The sequence below is a fragment of the Glycine soja genome, chromosome 17, assembly GCF_004193775.1.
Source record: "Glycine soja cultivar W05 chromosome 17, ASM419377v2, whole genome shotgun sequence".
Taxonomy (NCBI): domain Eukaryota; kingdom Viridiplantae; phylum Streptophyta; class Magnoliopsida; order Fabales; family Fabaceae; genus Glycine; species Glycine soja.
The window spans coordinates 222,570-243,725 of NC_041018.1; the positions used below are offsets into that span (position 1 = coordinate 222,570).

Below are 21,156 nucleotides of genomic sequence, written 5' to 3' on the forward strand. Positions count from 1 at the left end.
CCTTTGTTTTCTCCTATTTAACATGACTTCAAGCTATTAAGAAGACTTTCAAGTAAAATTAACCGGCAAGAAAAAATTATGACAAAAATACTCAAATGATTCCTTAGTATCTTAATTTCTTTTCTTTTTTGGTTCCAATTTTTTCCCTGGACGATAGGGGGCCACCAATGAGATAATGTAGCTACAGAAAAAGGCAAAATCTTTCATCCTATACAAGAAATCACCACTAGTATTCCGATTGCTTGAATCTAAATCTCCTATGTTATAATGAAATTAACTAGTTTTCCAGACCCCTTGCATCAACTAGCGGAGATGTCTCGGCAAGTAATATTTGAACACTCATTCCAGAACTATGATAGAGAGAAAAATTAAGACTGTATGTGAATCATTCATTGCGGATTGAATAATATTTATCCCAGAGAGTTTGTGATTTTGATATTTCGTTCATAAGATTCTTGAACTTGACACTGCAATCTCCTCCACTGCATAATGCAAAGTGAAAATAAATAAATATATCTGCCTTTTTCATTTGATTTATTTAGCCTCAGCAAAAGACAAGTAATTTGGGTCACAAACAGGTCAGAATACAAACCTTATGCGATTCAAGGATGCAATAGCTCGGAGTGCGCTTCGAATCATGTCTTCATTACGATCTACTTCTTGCTTAACAGCATCTTGCTTTGGCTTAAAATTAATAGTCTTCTGGAGAGGATCAACCAATGAATCTAACACTGAAGGTGAAATCCAAGTTAGAAAAGAGAGAAGCAATACAGCAAAAGCTTAACACTTCAACAGAGGAAAATAAACCTGCCAAGACTGCAGAAGGACACTTGTCAGCTAGTTTCGAGAGTATCAGGTGGCATGGCATTTTAACATCATAATGATCTGCAAAAACACAATGAGTATCCTTAAAATTAGTACCAATAAAGAAACAGAAAAATAAGATCCTCAATCCCTTGAGCATTACCAGTAAAATAAAGTATTCAGCAAATTTAGAAAAGAAAGGGGAAACCTAATGCTATAAGCTCCTGCTATGTACGGTGTCTATAAAACAGTTCCTTAAGTGCTATTTAGTAGCAAATTACAAAACTAATTTTTCAGTATATTAGTAGACATTTGGCATCTTACAAATTTGACATCTTGAGCTAAAATGCTGTGGAAAACGGATGAAGGGTAAAGTTCATCTAAATAAAATATGATAGATGTCAACGTGAAATCAAAATCATTAGATACGTGAATCAAACAAACAGAGCCTGGTCACAGGGTGAGGTTTAGTATTGTAACCATCAACATAAAATTAAAATTATTAGATATGTGAATCAAACAAAGTGAGCTTTGTCACAAGGTGAGGTTTAGTATTGTAACCAGAAGGTCACAGGTTCAAATACTTGAAGCAGCCTACCTGCTTGCAGGGGTAAGGCTATGTACATCAACCCTCCCTAGGCCCACTCACTAGGTGGAAGTATTGTGCACTGGGTCCCCTTTTAGATAAGTGAATCAGAACCAACAAATGTAATCAGCAGTGATGGAGAAAAGATTATAACTAATGCTCACCATCCAAACCAGATTTAAGATAAGGAACAATGAATGATGACGGGTTCACTTGATCAAGGCAACTATCCAGTAATGTGTCTACACATTCAAAAGCCGCCTTCCTCAATTCAAGTCCATCATCCACAATATGCTTGAAAGGACCAAGATCAACTGTCCTTATGAGCTCTTGCTGTCAAAATTTCATTAAAATGAGTCCACCTCCAGTAATACAAGATCTTCTATTTTGGTAAATGCAGCTATTGCAAAATATATTACTAAATTAAAATATTCTTAGAATAATGGGGAGTATAAAGTCAAGTTTTATTGTAATGCTATATACTCAACTGAAATACATGGAACAGAATGGCACAATTCAGATTACCTTAACAATAGTTTGATCATATAGAAGAGGCAGCAGATCAGGAAGAAGCCCCTTGATGAGATTTGGCTTATTGTGTGCAAATGTGCTGAGAGCCAAAACAGCAGCTCGCCTAACATGCTGCATAAATAACAACCAGAAATAATAATAAAGTTCAAACCAATTAACCATTGGCCAGTAAGGCACAAATACACAACCAAAAAAATAGAACATAGCATGTTATATTTCTTGAACAACATTCAGTAAGGTGATTAAAAACTCACCCTATCATTATCCTTGATAAGCATCAGAAATGAAGATATTTCAGGGTATATAATCTCATCTATCTTCTCTTGACGCTCAACTATAGAGTACTTCACAGCAATGACAACAGTAGCTCGAGTAAATGCAGCTGGGCTGGTTGTTCTTACCTATAGAAGTTTCAAAACAAAACAAAACAAAAAAAAACAATCATCAAATACAACACATGCAAGTCTCAGGCACAAGTACAGGATACCAAAATAAAATTCAGATACCTTGAGTGCAGGGATGAGTTTTACAGGCTCAATAAGAGCAATTTTGCCCAAACACTCCGCCACTACATTGCGCACTCCCTCTTCCTCACTTTCACAGTGGTTGAAGAGTAAATTAAGTATTTTCTCCACACTGGACTCTTGAAACTCTGCTTTATCCACAGATTGTCTGACAATTACCTGCCAGGTAAGGGCAAGAGAATTGCATATATATTAAATGAGTTTTCATGATTGTCTATATATTAAATCTTAGAAAGAAATAAAACCAACCAGATGATTTTGTTAAGGCAACACACCTCTTTCAAAGAATGAAGCAAGAGATATTGTTTCTTCTGCTGATTATCAATCTGATCCAAGATAAATGGCAAGTATTTTGGAAGATTACCAATAGCAATGTTACCAAGAGCGTATGAGGCAGCAGACTTTATCTCTTCAAAAGGGGACTGAAAAGATTCAATAACAATATTTTCTATGTGTGCATGTGAACTTAGATCCTTCCTTCTACCAATCTCCCCCAAGCATAAAAGGGCAAGGTGCTGCTTAGCCTTTCAAAATTAGAAGGAAAATGCATAATGATCAGTACATACAGAAGACAAGGAACAATCTACTGATGTGGCAATATAATTCATTTTATTTGAGAGGTGTTGGAAACAAGCAATTCCACAATTGATTCTAAAGATCTTCAGAAGATAATCAATATACACTATGATATTCTATATAAAGTCTAAAATACTATGAAGATATTCTAACAGAGCATAGCCACTTAAAAAGAAACAGGAAACAACAGTATAAAACTGATTGCCAGCCAACGCCTATAAACTGCAAGATTGATTGAATTAGGCTGTAACTGCATAAATAGTTAAACACAGATGGATTGTCAATTAAATTCACTACACGGCAGAAGTACTGGAGAAAAAAACTTACTGAGTTAGAACTGCTGTCATCCTTGAGAATGTCAGTAAGCATTTTCACAGTAGATGAACACTTCTGATCACCAGCAGCAAGGCATAGAACAGCAACACACTGAGCTATTGAATGCAAAGCTTGTTTAGCAATGCCACCAGACTGTGGAGAAGGCTTAGCACAGGCTAGTAGTGACTCCAGCAGAGAATCAAAACTAGTATTTGCAGAATAGACTAAAGCAGCAAAAAAGTTTTGCAAAGCCTGTAGCATTCAGCAAAACGAAACCCTGAGAATGCATTTATTTTATTTCATATAAATTGGCTCAAGTTCAGTCACATGCATAAAAATTACCATAAGTGCTTGCCCCTGCAACAGTGAGCTTTTAATTAATGTTAAAGCTTGAGGAAGAACTTTGTTTCTAACAGCCAAGCCAATACTTTGATTTGACCTCTTGTCACCCATTAATGTGCAGCAGAGTTCCAGGGCAAGAGCTGTCATATGCAAGTCAGAATCACTGAAACACAAGCAACAAAAGAAAATGGAGTCAAGCATTCCATATCACCTATGCCAATGTACAGAGAGTAGATTAGTAAGACAAACCTAATTAGTCCTGACAGTTCTATGATAATAACTTCATAAGCAGACAACATAATCTTATCGCCATAAGCAACTATAAGTGAATTTAAGGTTCCCAAGGTAGCCTGCCTTAGAGCACGATTAGCCTGTTTGCAAACCAGTAAAACAACAAGGCTTAGCATATTTCACCCCCTAACAGTGGGAAACTCTAAGAAATTCATAAATTTTGACTTCAAAATCAAATCAACTACATGAAGTTTTGATCAAATACATCATAAGTTAAGTTGATGAATGTATTATAGTGAGAAAAATAGCATACTTTTCTAAGAAATGCAGTCAACTCTGCTACCACATGCTCTAGAACACATGATAGATCCACCCGAAGTGGAGAAGCAGCAATGACAGCGAATGCCTGCATAAGAATCAGCCAATAGCATACTGATTTATAAGTTTGACTTTATTATAAATAAATGATAGATGACTAGCAAAAAACAATTATACACTTTGGATACACTAAAAGAAATCAGCCTCTTAAAACTTACAACTTTCCTTATATTATACTATTTTCTATATCACAAAAATACACAAGTCAAAACTCACAAGTCAAGACTATTTCCCAGAATTAAAAAGAAGTTAACAGAATAAAGAAAAGTCATGACAATTCCTTATAATCTTAATGCACAAAATTCAACCAACAAACCTTGACAGCAGTAAGTCGGGTTATCTCATTTCCCATCCGATCAACAAGCACAGGAAGGCATGCAGGTAATTCTGCATTTAGATGGTCGCCAAACGTTGACACAATGAGGCCCATGCAGGAGATAGCACACTCCTTAACCTCCTGGAGAGGAAAAAGGTTATATATAGATTATATATATGATAAAAACATAAAAAAGAATTCTTTTACAATCATCCGACTAACCTGATCCTGATCTTGGTTTATTAAGCGTGACATAATGCCATTATATATGGGATGAACATATGGTCTGAAATCAAAACCAGACCCCTAAAAATAATGCCATTATGATTATTAGAAATAGGTCTAAACATCATTTCTCAATCCAAAGAAGATATATTCACAAACCTCAATGTTTGGCCGCACAACACGAACAAGTTCTCCACATACTCTCAAGGCCTCTGCAGTGACCTTGTAATAACGCTCACCAACAGCTGATAGAACAGGGGCAGAAAGAGCCTACAAACAGAAATATAAATGCAATTGATCCCGAAATACTACCATAAGTCATCCATATGCATTGGCAATTGACATAGCACATACATATCACTGCCTTGGCATCAAAGAGTTTGATAGGCAAATTTAAGCTAAAAAAATGTGTCAAGGAATTTCTACAAGTCAAGAATTATGCAACCAAGGGAAGGATTTATTACTGATGCAACCCCTCATGAAGCCCCACTGAGCATAAAAGAAGGAGAAAGCAAGACTTACAACTTCCTATTATGTGTACTGGTCTGGCAGTAAACATGACCAAACCAGTCATAAAGACTGAAATGGCAAAAAGGATTGAATTCTAGACATCACTGTTAACTAGGTTATGGCAACATGTCAAAAAAACAATTGAACAAAGTATGAACTTCATTACGTACATACCCAGAACTGGCTTTTTAAAGATGATAACTACTTTAAGATGATAAAAAAACTCCATAAGTGGCACAAGAGAAGAAAAAAAAGAAATAGTGAACTATAAACAATAAGTTAATAACAATTAACAATTGAAGATAATATTAAAACTCTGGTAAAGATGAGAAGGAAAACATTAATAATAATTTCAAAGGAGCATATTTTTTTAGGGACTTCTCTGAACTAAACACAATATCATAGATCAGAAAATCAACAAAATAATCCACTTCTCTAAGCATCAATTTAGTTCTTTTTCAAATCTAAATTATAATAAACAGAGTGACAAACAGTCCAACCCACAAAATCATTAACCTAAGGATATGACCTTCAACTTCTTAAAATTTGATGAAGAGGTTATTGGTAATGGATCATAAAATAGAATATTCAATAAGAAATTAAGAATTCGTTGACAAATATTTAATTATTTATGTTCTCACATGGTGAAGTTCATACATTACGGTGCATGGATTGTTGCTACAACACAAGAGGTAAAGCTTCACAAAAACCAATTCAAAGAGTAAATTAAACAAATAATGGTTACCTTGATGTAAGGGTGAAAAACATCAGGAGAATGTGAAGATAATACCAATCTTGTAAATGTTAGGGCTTCAATTTTCAAATTTGAGGTAGATGATTTGTCCTGACAAGCAAAGAAAAGACAAAGCAATCGGTACTGGGAAACTAGATGAGTTTAAACAAAATTATAATTCAAAACAATCATGCCTACATTCAATGCTTTTTCAATTCCTGGAATGAGTGACCCAATGTGATCTGCAAGACAGTTGGGTAATACAACCACAAGTTCTTTCAAAACAGAAAAGGCTCCAACCTGCAAAGACAATGATGCTTAAAATCTGGAGATAATTTAGTCGAAATCAATTATCAACTTTTGATGACTACTACCTTTGTCTTAATAGATTTCTCACGCAACTGCCTATTTATAGATTTGACAATCTTTGACACTTCTTGCTTCAACAACCATCGAGGACTGCATTGCATGTCAGTGCTAAGACAGTCAATAATTGCTGCATTTTGAGTTATTGTAAAACCTCGGCTTAACTATAGGAAAAGCTGAAGTGATAGCCATTGTGGATGTTCCTATATATTGCTCTTGATAAACAGATAAAGGTCATTAACCCAAAGATGGCATTTTAAAATTTGGATGCATATGTTCATAAATTTTAAGATTTGTTTTGGCTACGTGATAGGACAATATTCAAAAATAATTTCCTCATATTCTTGCCCTAAAGAATCATGTTCGGATATAAAATTTGTGAACTATCACCTCTGCAGAAGCAGCAATGAATCTATAGGTACCAGTCATAATAAAGTTTCTGCAAGATAACAAATTTTAAGGAGGTAACTACTGGGTCTTCTAAAAAAATATTCATTTTAGATTTTACAAATATCTACAATAATATTATTGTGTATCTTAAGTTTGAAATATGCCTATAAGTGCACAATCAATTCAAGTATAAATCATTCTCATGCACTAAAGACACCGATTTTCCAACATCAAAAGAAACAAAGATAAAATTAGATAGAAAGTGATTTTACACTAGGAAAAACATTAGTCACTTGCCTCATTTCATCTGCATCAATCTGCCCTTTTGTGACATTTCCAGTTTGACGCAAGAGCTCAATGAAAGTATTAAATACATCCATCTGCAACATATCCGTGTTAAAGGAGCAACCTTTTTGCTGTAAAGATTACAAATAAAATATTTATTTGGGTATACCTTGACATTTTCTTCCCTTTCTTTGAATCTGTCTATTAGTTTTGGACAAGCCTTAAAGAGATAGAAATTCCAAGGTGAGACAGTCATGCAACTAAATATTATAAGAGGGGGTAAACAGCTAATTATGCCAACACATAATTTTGGTTGAAAGAAATTTTATTAGGGCATAAGAATTAAAAAATATACAATCTAACTATGAATCTAGTAAACCTAATATTTACCCAATACCCAGAGAGATAAATGATATAAGAACAGCAATCCTGAAAATAGAGAACAATAGGATATTTAGACAGAGATGAATTAGAAACTGATAGCATAGCTACCTCATCATACAGCTTTGACAAGATCTCAGGACGAGAAACAATCAATGCTGCTAAGCATTTAGCTGCTGCTCTCCGAACTTTCCAGCTGACATCTTCATCATCTGTATATTCATTTGCACTGTCACTGCAAAAAATAGCACATTTGGGAAGATTAACAAGAAGAATATCATGAAAACATTAATCCCATACTGCAGCTAAGTGAACCAAAAAGCACATACTCATCCTCCTCCTCTTCAAGACCTTCGTCATCAGTATCCTCCTCCATGTTGTCAGTAAAATTTGGATCATAACTAAGATATTCTAGAGTCAAATGAAGAATTTCATCACAGTAAACAGAAATATCCCTTGGGCACCTTAGGAGAAAGCTTTCCAGTGCCTGTAGTGAAATGTTAACATGATTCAGATGACAGTATAACACACACACAAACACACACTTCAGAGTACTAAGATTACTGATAATAAACAAACATGGCACCTGCAAGCTGTACTCACGAAGCTCTTCATCATTTTCTGAGGCATTAGTACAATAATTAATTAGCACTGGAACAGTGTCTCCAAGATGGGGCCCAAATCGGTAGCCAACAGCTCGACTGAAACACCAATTTATACAAAATTGTTGATAACAAGAAAATGATTCCTTTTCAATATGAAAAGAAAACAAGGCATAAGATTTATATTGATGAGAATTCTAACCTCAAAGCACCGATCATCTGTATATTGGTACGGATCATTTCGGACTTGGCAACTTTCTTTTTCAAGTTGGTAACAACTTCAACAGTTGCCTTTGCCAACAAATCATCTGACAGGCTTGAAGAGAGAGATGCTGAAGAGATGAAAAAGAATTTAACAAGAAGAATACAGCTTTGCTTTCATTAACAACATTTTCAACAAAATTAAAACAGCAGCCATTTCAGGGTTGAAAACAGCTTGCTTCAAGGTATTTCATTTTGAAATTAGTTATTACATGCACTAGGTCCAATTAATTGGAGTTCCATCCCAAACAACATAAACATGGACTTGAATAATCTATTTCAATCCTGAACTTCGTAAACTTGTCTGGATGCCATCATCAGTTTTCTCGTGTTCTTATTTTCTAATGATTTTGCTTATAACTAAATAATACTGGCTCTCCCAATTCAAAAACATCAACCGTGTGACAAATTTTCTATTTTAAGATAAGTTGTAACTTGCAAGCAAACATTCCTTTTTAGAGAATTTTCAATACAGAATACATGAAGGATTTAATAATTTAGTCTCTGAGCTAGTTTTTCTTAGTAAATCAACATTCATGGTCAGAGTTACCCCAAAACCAGTTATCATAAAAATCTAAGTGACTTTTCAAAAATCAAAAGGCCTAAAATCAGAATATAGAAAAACCACAGATTGTAAAAATTGAGTAAGGTTTTGCTCTAAACAAATTTACTACAACAGGATTCAACCAAGGTGAAGGGGGAAAAAATGACAACCTTCTAAACAGCAAAAAGCAACACCAATTCTCCACTAATAAGTAATAAACAATTTTTCCATGGAAAATCCAAGAATGCAAATTTAAATTTGTCTTACCAATGCATGCCACAGTCTTCTTGCGCACACTAGCTTGATTAGAACTCAACTGAGAAAGCAAGGAACTTAATAATAGTTCATGATCAGCTGCCATTAGATTCCCAAATTTATGAAGGACATCACATAAAATATCCAGCGATTCACATTTAATCTCAGAGCCCATTCCCTGCAGATGAGAAAAGGAGATTATAACATAATGTCACTTAGAAAATCACTAAATAAATAGTTCATGATTAACAATTTCTGATGGGAGGAGGACCAAACTAGCAATTTTGATAAATAATGAGCCCATGGGCCAGTGAGCCTAAGTAGAGCCCAAAACTAAGGCTAAAATCAATGCTAAAAATAAATTGAATCCCCTTGTTGTCTCACAACTCATAAGTCAATGAAATCATGCATAATGTTAGACATAAAACCATTCAAGTGCTTAAAATTAATAGCTTAAACCTTTTGAATAGTTGGTTCATAACACGGTATCAAAGCCTCTATGACCCAATGGTCTAGAGCTCAATCCATATTACTCCTATTCATCAAAAGAAGTTGAATTTCAGAGTAAAGCAAGTGGGCCTGTGCATTGCCCAAACTTAAACCTCAATTGGACCGTCTCACATGATAGGGCAGGTTAGATATAAAACCATTTTTGTGCTTTAACCTTATCACTCAAGCTTTTAGGATGGTTAATTTATGAAAAGGGTGTTATACAAGTGCTTCAGAAATATAAATCTATACAGAATGCAAATATAAGATTGAAGTTTTTTATATAATTCTTGTCTTCTTGAACAGGTACATAAACAAATTAGTAGCCACGGAGTACAAATTAAGTAATTTACATATATACAGATGAATGTAGAACAGAGACAATGAAAGTTAATGGTGGCATCAGCCTGATACAGGCACAGAACAGAAGTGTTGTTAAGTCCAACTGTCTATAGTTTTTAAGCAAAATTACAAACTTACAGGACCAGTAATTCCTTTTATCAATTGCGGTGTGAGAGTCTGGAGAATAGATAGTGCAAGAGACTGAGTAGAAACTTCAGCAACAACTGTCTTCAAAGCTATGCTAGCAATGTCACGATGCTGATCCTTCCCATTTAGCAATTTGTCACATAGTTTACTGGTCATTTCCACAACCCTTACCTCACTCACCTTCCTCACTAACGGAGCAAGACTGCAATTTTTAATCAAATTTGAACTGATAAATAAATTAAAACAACACTAATGTTTTATCATGCGTTACTTCATTTTCTCATGGCAACCTGAATGCACTACAGCAGTAACTAACGACTGACCTTTTTTAATTATGTGAAGTAATTTCAAATTTCAATTATACACTATATTGCACGAGTAATAGTAGCTCCAACACTGATCTTACAAAATACCCTAAACAACGCAATTTTAAATTAGCATAATTATCCTTTTAAACTCTAAAGCAGTGAATGCCCTTAGCTAACCATAAAAAACAAAAGAATACTAATACTAGTTGAAATGTCATACATACATACATGCATACATTATACAGGAGTGAGTGAGCAGAGAAAGAAAAGGTGTACGGTGTACCACTTGACAGCAAGTCCAGAAACATCACCAGCTGCATCATCAAGCTGTTGTATGATGATGTTTGCCAATTTGACCTCCAAATCAGCATCGGCCTTAAACGTTGTTTTGCTCAACTCATTCAGCAAATCAGATGTGGCCATATATCTGTAATCTTTGTCCTTCCCAGTCATCTGCGCCAAGAAATCGAAAACCATTCATCATGAACAGCCACAATGCATATCAACATGAACATCAGAGCATGTGTATGCATACCTTTTCTAGTATGCCAGTCAAAGCTAAATTGGCCATGTTACCACAAGTTTGTGACAAGCGTCAAATCTGAGAAGTAGCGAAGAAACATAGTTGATGAAAAAAAAATCAGAAATCAGATATGCGATGCGAAAACCTAGATTGACAGTGTGAGTAGCAGTGGAAAACCTGATTGTTTTGAATTGTGCAGAGTTGAAATACTGACGGCGAGAAGAAGCGGAACGGAAACCTAGGAAAGAGAATGGATCAGAAATTGAAACCGATGGATGCACTTCCTCTCTACTCTTCTCCGATTGCAAGTGCCTCTTCGCTCCTCATGCCACAGCCTAAAAACTTTCTTTTGAAGCCCTATTCACTTTCACTTCTCAGTATTTTTACGTTTTATTAAATATAAAATATACAAATATTGATAAATATTTATAGCTTAAATTATACCTTTGAATTATTTTTAAGATTTACTTTTATCATTTACCTTAAAAAAAAGTTCATTTGATATTTTATCTTTTAAATATGAGTTATTTGATCCTTTCAAAGCTGTAATCTTTTGTTTCATTGAATTCATTTGAAAACTATAGAATCTAATTATTGGTAAAAATCGTGTAAAAAAAGTTAGTCTAACTAGAAATTAAAAAATTAAAAAATCTATCATTTTTTTATGATCCTTTTAATTTACACATTAGTTTAGTTTCATGTAAATAAATTTAATGAAATAAGTTTTGTGTGTTGAATAAGTAAAAAAAAAAAGTTCAAAATTGTGTACTAAAATAAAAGAAAACAATATCATTGTTTCATAGGGATCAAATCATATCTAGTTTAAAAGATAAATTATTTGAAAGATAAAGGATAAAAATAAGATAAAGGATCAAAGTATAATTTAACCATGTTGATAACTGTTTTTAATATTTTGTATTGTTATAAATATAAATGCTTATTAATGTGTTATTTGATTATATTTTAATTTTAGCTTTAATGTGGCCCGCACTAGTTCTGTAAGACTCAAGCAAAATTATCTGATGTAGCCTACTTGTGATTATATAAGTAAAAAAGCACTAGATAAATTTATGCAACATCTAAAGAGAAGGAAACTAGTATTTACGCTACTAAATCTATTGTCCCTTTGATCCGACTCATTGTGAAGTCAGTAATCTATTGTAATTTGAAAAACACTTTCATGTGAATGTGTGAAATTATAATAAGTGAAACAAAATGAATGTTTTTATATGGATCTTTATTTGATATAGGAAAGCATCAGCAATGACATGTAAATGGCATGTTTACAATAGGAGTAAAGTCTAGCATGTTTGTTATGTTATGATGATATAAAGCATGAGTGATGGGAAATGAATATTGATGTGATAAGGTGAATGAGCAAGACGTTGTTTTTTTCTGGGTTAAGAAGATCATTTGGATTTGGATGTTGGTTGATGCGTATTCTGCTAGTGAGGATGGTTTGAGAAAGTGAGCAACGGGGACAGTTTGTTTACTTGTGCCACAGTTGTGCGCTCTTGCTCTTGTTAAAGGTTTTCGACAAACAAGACCCCTCACAATTGAAAACATATATCTTTCCTTTTCCACCCCAAATTCTTCCCCACTATTTCTAACGCCACACCCATTAGTTTTATTAATTTGAACATTTGTCATTGCAATGCACAACATTCATATACATATTTTTATATAATTCATAATAAATAAATATTTTTATTTTAAGTTCATATTAAACAACTTATAATATACTTTTTAAAAATTATTGACAAAATTTTAACAAAAAAATACAAATTTAATTTAAAATAAATATAAAATTATATATTGATACATGAATCTTGAGTCTCACATGAATGGTGAAAAACTTCACAAAATCTTTATGAAATACGATTGTAACTGACATCTGTGTTGTTTACAGCATATTGTGATTTTGCTTGCAGATTTTCGCAGGTTCCTTTCTAGTATTTATTTTTGTTCTTCAATGGTTAGAGAAGTTTGGGATTAAGCAATGATATGGAAATGATCATCATATCGTTCATTTATTTTTATTATTATGTTTCATTCCTATTTTTACGGACCAAGCAGTGGGACAACTTACTCTTCCACTTCATTCTTATTCATTTCATCCTTCACCACCAATCTAAACATTGCCTAGGCTAATAACATATTCCAATAATTGATTTAAAAAAATTTTCCTAATCGATTCACTTTCAAATCACCATAAATAAACAACAATGTCAATGTGCAACATCATACAGCCGTGACTAATCTTTTAATAATGAAACAATTTCAACAAGTGAAATAATAATTGGTAAAGAAAATTGATCATTGGTATGTATCTATAGTACGCGGAAGATAATATATATGTGATAAAATGAAACAACTATCTTATCTTTTAAACCATTTTAATCTTGTTATTTTCTGTTGCTAAATTTAAAATTAGAAATAATAATAGATCAAGTTCAATTTGTATGTAACAGTTTTTCAAATTAAATTTCAAACATGAAATCCTTTGATTTTTTTTTTTCACCAAATATTTCAAATTATGTATATTGTTTTTATTTTTCAATGCTAGCAAGAAATATAATAATATTTCACTTAGGAAATTAATTAATCATTCAATTAGATTAAATTCTCTAATTTAATTGATCTATCAAATATTAAAATAATTTTCTTAACAAAGATCATAATACTCATTTGTGTGTGATCTCGTAGGTTCACTAAGTATTATGACAATTTTGTGTCAAAAGAAAACTATTAAACCTCCTCTTTTTGCGACTTTTCTATTAAGAGTTTATGGTAAATTTAATCATTCAATAATCAAATTTACATGTGATTCATCGTAAATTAATGAACAAGAACTATTAATATTTATCCAATAAATATTATTAGGTATATATTAATCTATCCGGATTATTGATATCCTAATTATAATAATCTTATCATAAAAAATAATTTAGATTAAAATTATAAAAAAATTATTTTTTATTATCATAATTTCTATTATATAATAAATCTCTAATTTTAATTAAGAACCCGTGAAATTAACAATTTCATAAAATAAAAAACAAATTTTTACTAAAATTAATAACAAGATACATATTTATTCCCCATGCTAAGTAAGTCCTCATTCTACCACCATCAAACAACATTGTTTCTGCCGTTACGTACACCACCTTTTGTCGTTATAAGTCGTCATAGCTGGATCTCTGTACCGTCTTCATCAATGTCACAAACTACTTTCTATTACGAACTAATCCACTGTTACAAAACACTAGCCACTACCTCACCTCAATCCCCATGCTTTCCAAAGGTGACACCGCACTTGTTTTCTCCCCCAACTCCCTTGAGGTTTCAATCTTTTGCCTTGGCGTTACCGTCTAACCTATGAATCATCATGCCACGCGCTATGAGTTTGCATGCCTCTTACACCTCAACAAAATCTGCACGTCTTCACAATAACTTAAATAGCAAAAAAAATAATAATCATTATCGATTCCCTTACAAAGATTAGAGTGGAATTTGATTTCCACGGTTTCTCTTTTTTCAATATAATTTATTATTCATTTTTTTAACTGAAATAAAGTTTCTATCTAAAATGTTCTAAACATCTTGATCTTGCAATCTGATTGTTGTTCTTGAAATTAGGAATGTGTCTTGCGATAGGTGATGAAGAAATTGAAAAAAATCAAAATAGAAAAAGATAGGAAGGAAAATGAAAAAAAAAAGAGCATACAATTTGATTTGATTTAGAAAATAAGGGGGTGTTTGGTTTGGTTGTTTTCTGTTTTCATTTTAACTTAAAACAGAATATGTTTGGTTGGATTTCTCAAAACATTTTTAGTGAAAATGAAAACAGAAAACAATCAATGAAAATAATACATTTTCGTTTTCAGTGTTTTCGGTGAGAACAAAAATCTCATTTCAGGTAAAATGAAATTGTGGTAACGTAATTTTAAGCAAATTTAAAAATACAAAAAGACAAAGAAATCAATATATCATAAATTTTCAGTATTTTTATTTCATGAAAACAGAAAACAAGAAGTCAAACCAAACATATTTTTAGAATTTTAATTTTTTGAAAATAAAAACAGTTTTCAGAGAATGAAAACAGAAAATAAAAATGCAAATCAAACACACCCTAATAAATCCAAGAGTATCAAAATAATTTCTTATAATAATTGTGTCTCTCACCCTAGCGTTAGCCATTAGATTAAAACTCAATTCAGAGTTATTTTGATTGGGTGTACAACACACTTTAAAAAAAAAAGCATAAGTTTACTGTGAGGTATTTGTGGTTAATATTTCAAAACAATGAATATAATTGGTCTGTTATATATTTTTTCAAAGTTAGAAAATGAGATGGGCGGAGAGTGCGGCCTTAAATAGCCGGTGGGACAGGTGCCAACTACTAACAAGTAAGCGAATGTGGTTCTCATTTCTCAACTGCTTCCACTTAACTTATCCGCTTACTCACTCTCCTCATCTCAATCTCCGCCGTCCATAAATCTCTCTTTCTACCTTTTGTTTTATTATTTCCCACTAATAACTAATAACTTGTTTTTTTGTATTTCTTTAATTAAAAATAAATAATAAACCTGCTGCTAATTGAATGAGTTTAATAGTTATATCCTAATTAAAATGACAAATCATCGTGTGTATGTTTTTAAGATAGTTGATATAAATGAAAGATAATAAAAAAATATATATTTGATAGTGTGATTGCATCTGATGTGGTGAGAGCATTGAAGTAAAGAACAAAGCGACGTCGCATCTATTTTCGATGAAATCTATGATATGCTTTCTCTCTCTATAAATTAAATTAGTAATACTCCTCCTCCGTTGTGAAATTGGATCTATCGATCTCATCTCCGTCATGGCTCCGAATCCGATGAAGATGAACATGAAGCAATCTGCCAATTCCACTACAACTACCATAGCTAATAAGGAGATTCTGGTCCGTGAAACGATGCGTATCAGTGCCAATTTGGCTTCCACCCCTCTCCTCGAAGCCCCGCCGCCGCCGTCGCCCATTGTCGGAATCATCTGCTGCGAAGAATTGGATGGGCGTCGTTGGAAGTACGTGGCCGAGAGCGATGCCCGTGGCGGATTCAAGAAGAATTCATTCCGCCCTGTCAGGCTCAACTTCCACAACCCTCGCGACCACCCTCTCCATGAAGTCCTCGCTTTCGTTACATCCTATGTTGTCCCCGAAGGTTTTCCTGATAGTGTTATTCCTTCCTATGTCCCCTACATGACATGGAGGGCTCTTAAGGTATGTAATATGTATGTTGTTTATCTTGTACTACTTTTACACATTCAGCTCTTAACTCCATCATCATCATCATCATCATCATTTGTAATTGTAGCACTTTTTCGGTGGAGCAATGGGCGTTTTCACAACTCAAACCCTCTTGAGTTCTGTTGGCGTCTCTAGAAACAGAGCTGCTCCTGGGGCTGTCGCCATCAACTGGATTCTCAAGGATGGCGCTGGTCGTGTCGGGAAGATGCTTTTTGCTCGCCAAGGAAAGAAATTTGATTATGACCTCAAACAGCTGCGCTTTGCTGGTGATCTTCTAATGGAGTTGGGTGCTGGAGTTGAACTCGCAACTGCTGCAGTGCCGCATCTCTTTCTTCCATTGGCTTGTGCTGCTAATGTACTCAAGGTTAGGTTTGTTTGTTGACTTCTTTCTGCCGACTCACCAACTGCTAATGAACTCTGCAGTGCAAGCTTTTTTTTTAATTTTTTTTTCATTTCTGCTCTCAGAATGTTGCTGCTGTAACATCAACATCAACTCGCACACCAATTTATAAAGCCTTTGCTAAAGGAGAAAATATAGGGGATGTCACTGCTAAAGGAGAATGTGTTGGCAATATTGCAGACCTGGTATGTTTTTTAACTTCCTACAGTTGCTATAATGCTGCCATTATTTTGTTGGAACATTGTTTGCACCTTTCTTTCTCGTCCAATCAATCAACTACATGCTTGTATTGCATGACCATTATATATATGCTTTGAAGATCATGACTTCTGAAGTCATTGCTGTGATTTAATATTTAATGCATAAAAGAAAAGCATACAAAAGTATTGGTCCAAAAGCTTATCTGATTGATTTTGGCTAATGGATACATACAGCAATCGAGTCAGGGTTTCATAGGCCAAAATTATGTTTACTTAGGTTAATTGATGGTAGAACGGTAGAAGAATGATGGATTGCAGGTCTTTGGTTTTATATTTATCTTAAGACAAGGACAATATGTGGGCAAGAAGACCGGCTGTTAGGAGTCGTATTAGAGACTGTTTACCTCTTTGAATTGAAAAATTCAGGGTTGATGGATGTTTTTGAAAAACTGTTTACCTAATACCTCTCCGAATCTCTTTTCCATTGTGCAGTTAGGAACTGGCTTGAGCATATTGATTGCCAAAAGGAATCCGTCGCTTGTCACCACATTTTCCCTCCTTTCATGTGGATATATCCTTAGCTCTTATAGAGAGGTTTGTTTATGTATAAGAAATGACGGTGCTTATCTAGCTGTACATGCACTTCCAATCTGGTGATTATGTATCTAATGTTTAATGCATTAATAGGTAAAATCTGTGGTTTTGCACACGCTTAACTGCGGAAGATTCAGTGTTGCAGTAGAGTCTTTTCTCAGGACAGGTATCATAACACTGCTGTATCTGTTTAAAATCATCAAATAGTCCATCCATGCTACTCTTATTGATCAGGCTGTTCTCTCTTGTATAGTCAATTTCATTTATATAAGCACTAGATGCTATTCCACTGTATGCCTCATTCACATTTTAACTAAACCCATTTCAGGACAAGTTCCCACTTTGCAGGAGGGCAATATGAATGAGAACATATTCAGTTTTCCATGGAAAGATAGGCCTGTTGTCCTTGGTATATCAATGGACTGAAAGATTTTTACCTGTCCACCGCAACCATTTTGTCTGAAAAATTAAAACTAAAATTTTCTTTTTAATTGTCTTTTTAGGATCAAGAATCAAGGAAGCATTCCAAGACCCTAGTGCATATTTTGCCATAGAGCCCTTGTTTGATGTAAGGCCTTTCTTGAGAGCTTGAGATTTTTCAGCTCTTTCTTAAATTATCTCCTGGTTGATGTCATTATATGATACATTCTTATGTAAGTTGTGTTCTGTAACAGAGGGAGAGATATATTGTGACATATAACCCCTCAAAACACAAGGTTTATGCTGTGCTCAAGGATCAGGCGAAGTCAGATGACATTCTGAAAGCAGCATTCCACGTGAGATTGAGATATATGGCTATCTTACAAAATTGTCAGAACAGATTGGGAAATTCTTAATTTGAAAAATACTTAAAAGTTAAAAAACCTCGTTTTGCAGGCTCATGTGCTATTATTCAATTTGATAAAATCATGGAATGAAAGTAATGCCTCATCTTTGAAGCAAAGGGAGGATCTCTCAAACATGACACACACAGTTGCTGATATCGAGGCTTGTATGGCTGGTACTTGCAAGACCGTGGCAGATTCTTATGGGTTTTTCAAGAATAATGCCAAGGAGCAGGTAATGAAGCAAAATAATTTTTGGTTGGTTCTGCATCCTATCTTGTTTACTGCAGTGTTTTTAGGTCTGGCTTTGAATATGTTGTCTTTCACATGTAATTGTTGCTATTGTGGTATTGAATTTTTGGACATGTGGAATGCCTTATGTTTGTCCAATGCAATCCTTATCAAAGGATTTCCCCCCCTTCTAGGAGACGGGGTAGGAAGAGGGGTTAATTTAAACTCATGTTTTTGTCTATCCAAAATTGTGCTCAGGCTTCAGAGCACTTGCCTTGTTGCATGATGCCCTGCTATGGGTGACCATACCTTGAGCATTCAATTGTTTTAGGTAATTCCCAGGGTAGGGTAAATATTTTTTATTTTATATTTTGAGAGCTGGAAGGTGAAAGTGTAGATTCTGGTTTATTCCCATTTTCATCAGGGAGTAGTTATAATAGCATTATTGCTTCTTGAAACACACTCCGTTTTTGTGAGGGGTGTTTGGTACTTTGATATTTGGTTCCCTGTATGGGGAATTAAGGATGTACAGTTGCAAATCTCACTGTAAATAATTGAAATTTGATGGCTTATTTTCATGGTCTGAGATTTGTTGAGCATTTTTTAAGTACATATATATATGTGTGTGTGTTGTAAGCCATTGCAGATGCCAAGTTGATATAATATATTTGTGTGCAGGGTTGGACGATGTCAGAATCACATCTAAATCCTGGTCGAGCACGGCTTCATCCAGTTGATAATAATAGATGATATTCTCAGCTTTCGGCAGCTGGGTTTTGACTGTCAAAGTTCTTGGGACTGCTCTGGATGTGAATGAGTCGGGCAACTGAAGCTTAAAATTACCAAAAGGTGCAATGAGAGCATACAATGCTCGTGGAATCGTAGTATCATCCTTGATCCTCACAAAAGCCGATGCGGTGCATGAATGGCCTTTAACATGATTGATATAATTATAGCAGTTGTTAGCATGACCGCGTATGACAACTTAAAATATCAATGCTCTTCTTTTTTCTCGGTCGAAAAATACTAACGTGTGACTCTGTTCTATTTCTTAGTTTTGTTCTTTATTCTTTTTGCAGTGGGTATTACTCTCTAGTATAAGTTTTTCAATTTCAATTTTGCACCCGAGTTCAAGAACTTGTTGCACATGTATCAGTGCAATTTCCATTTTGCATTCTTGTAGTTTTATTTGTGCTATATGTTTGGATCACGCTTGGTCCAAAGTATTTTTCTTGTAAATTTTTTTTCCTCGAAGCAGGAAACATAAAGAATCATACTGTTTTTACCCATGCATTGTATCAACCATTAGGGATGTTAATGCTAAATAAATTCAATAATTTAAATCGGGGGAAATTAGGTTCAAATATATAATAACAGGGAGTAGTGGGAGAGTATATTTGCACGATAAATATTGGTCTATCAAGAAATTCTAGTTCAATTGATTGAATAAAATATGAGTTAGAGTAAATTTCATGATATGTGTCTATAATTCTTGCATATAAAAAAGCATTGAATATTAGTTCACCAATTGATAAACAAAATTAGTGGATTTGGATTCTCTCTAAGTCAAACTCTTTGAGTTTCCCAATGTCTTTACTTTCTCATCATTTCTCCATCATCTATTTTTTTTTTGTTTTCTTTTGGTAGGTCTAATTTAATAATTAATTGTTAAGTATTAATAAAATACAAATAAAAATTAAGTAAGTGGACATAAATGGTTAATGTGTTGAAGTAAGATTAAATCATTTAAATATTATCTGAATTTGAATTTTACTGAAAATAATTTTTAATCAGATTTTATTTATCATCTAATCAAATTTTAAATTAGTAAAAAAAAAAATCACCTAATCAACTAGAGGACTAAGAGAGAGACAGATCTTAGAAGGGACTGGGGGAGCCATGGTCCCCCAAACTTTTTCAGAAGTACATATATACATATATTATATAATAAAATATGAAGGATTTTATGGTAAAGAAAAAATATAAAAGATATTACAATGACTCGCAGTCTCTGTTTTAATGTGTTTATTGTTTTTGTTGTGCTGGGTCTCAACTTTTGATATATTTTTAGTGAACAGGGAGCGAGAATGTGGAAAAATCAAATGGCTAATGTTAATGTGTTTTTGCCCACATTACCTTATTAGCAAATACTATGAAATATCAAAATCTAATATGTACAGTGGTATGATGCAGAAAATTGCTTACATGTTTGACTTTATTCCTTTTAGCAAATCGTTTTACTTGAGTTTTCATAAATTAAGGCAATAAAAAAAAACTTATCCAAATTAATTTAATAAAAGTATCTCATTTTACTCTGATTTGATTTAGTAAGAGATTTTATTCATTTACTATAAAGTAATATATCAAATTAATTCTTAACACAATGTATATTGAATGACTTAATTATTAGAATTATAAAAATATCATTTAGTTTATAAAATTATAAAATACCAATCATTCTAATTTTTGTAATTTTAAGATTAAAATGACTATCTTTTAATAATATTAGAAATGAAAACAACTATCACTTATTAGTTTTAAAGATTTTAGGATAATATTTTTATGCAACATTAAATTTAAATTAAATGATACTTGTATTTTGGTCCCCTCAAAGATTTCTTCAAGCTCCGCTACTGTCTAAGACAAGAAG

The 21,156-nt window shown here is 33.5% G+C and overlaps 2 protein-coding genes across 2 annotated transcripts; one reads left to right on the forward strand and one right to left on the reverse strand.

The window, feature by feature from the left end:
- Positions 1–58: 58 nt before the first annotated feature.
- LOC114393626 (cullin-associated NEDD8-dissociated protein 1) lies at positions 59–11,334 on the reverse strand. The gene is made up of 29 exons (XM_028354989.1): positions 11,142–11,334; positions 10,977–11,042; positions 10,725–10,894; positions 10,125–10,335; positions 9,168–9,333; positions 8,298–8,427; positions 8,080–8,194; positions 7,823–7,980; positions 7,605–7,728; positions 7,282–7,332; positions 7,125–7,207; positions 6,446–6,530; positions 6,270–6,371; positions 6,084–6,182; positions 4,988–5,098; positions 4,826–4,909; positions 4,604–4,744; positions 4,223–4,315; positions 3,928–4,049; positions 3,679–3,841; positions 3,349–3,588; positions 2,721–2,969; positions 2,428–2,604; positions 2,176–2,322; positions 1,916–2,032; positions 1,555–1,723; positions 808–885; positions 593–731; positions 59–482 (listed from the first exon to the last, which is right to left on the reverse strand). The coding sequence occupies exons 2-29, from the start codon at positions 11,010–11,012 to the stop codon at positions 386–388; spliced, it is 3,657 nt and encodes a 1,218-aa protein (XP_028210790.1). The 5' UTR covers positions 11,013–11,042; positions 11,142–11,334; the 3' UTR covers positions 59–385.
- Positions 11,335–15,668: 4,334 nt separating this feature from the next.
- Positions 15,669–19,795, forward strand: LOC114393627 (protein root UVB sensitive 6-like). The gene is made up of 10 exons (XM_028354990.1): positions 15,669–16,230; positions 16,325–16,621; positions 16,723–16,842; positions 17,350–17,451; positions 17,545–17,617; positions 17,780–17,860; positions 17,955–18,019; positions 18,126–18,227; positions 18,328–18,510; positions 19,185–19,795. Exons 1-10 carry the CDS (start codon positions 15,832–15,834, stop codon positions 19,254–19,256), a joined length of 1,494 nt encoding a protein of 497 aa, XP_028210791.1. The 5' UTR covers positions 15,669–15,831; the 3' UTR covers positions 19,257–19,795.
- Positions 19,796–21,156: the final 1,361 nt, after the last annotated feature.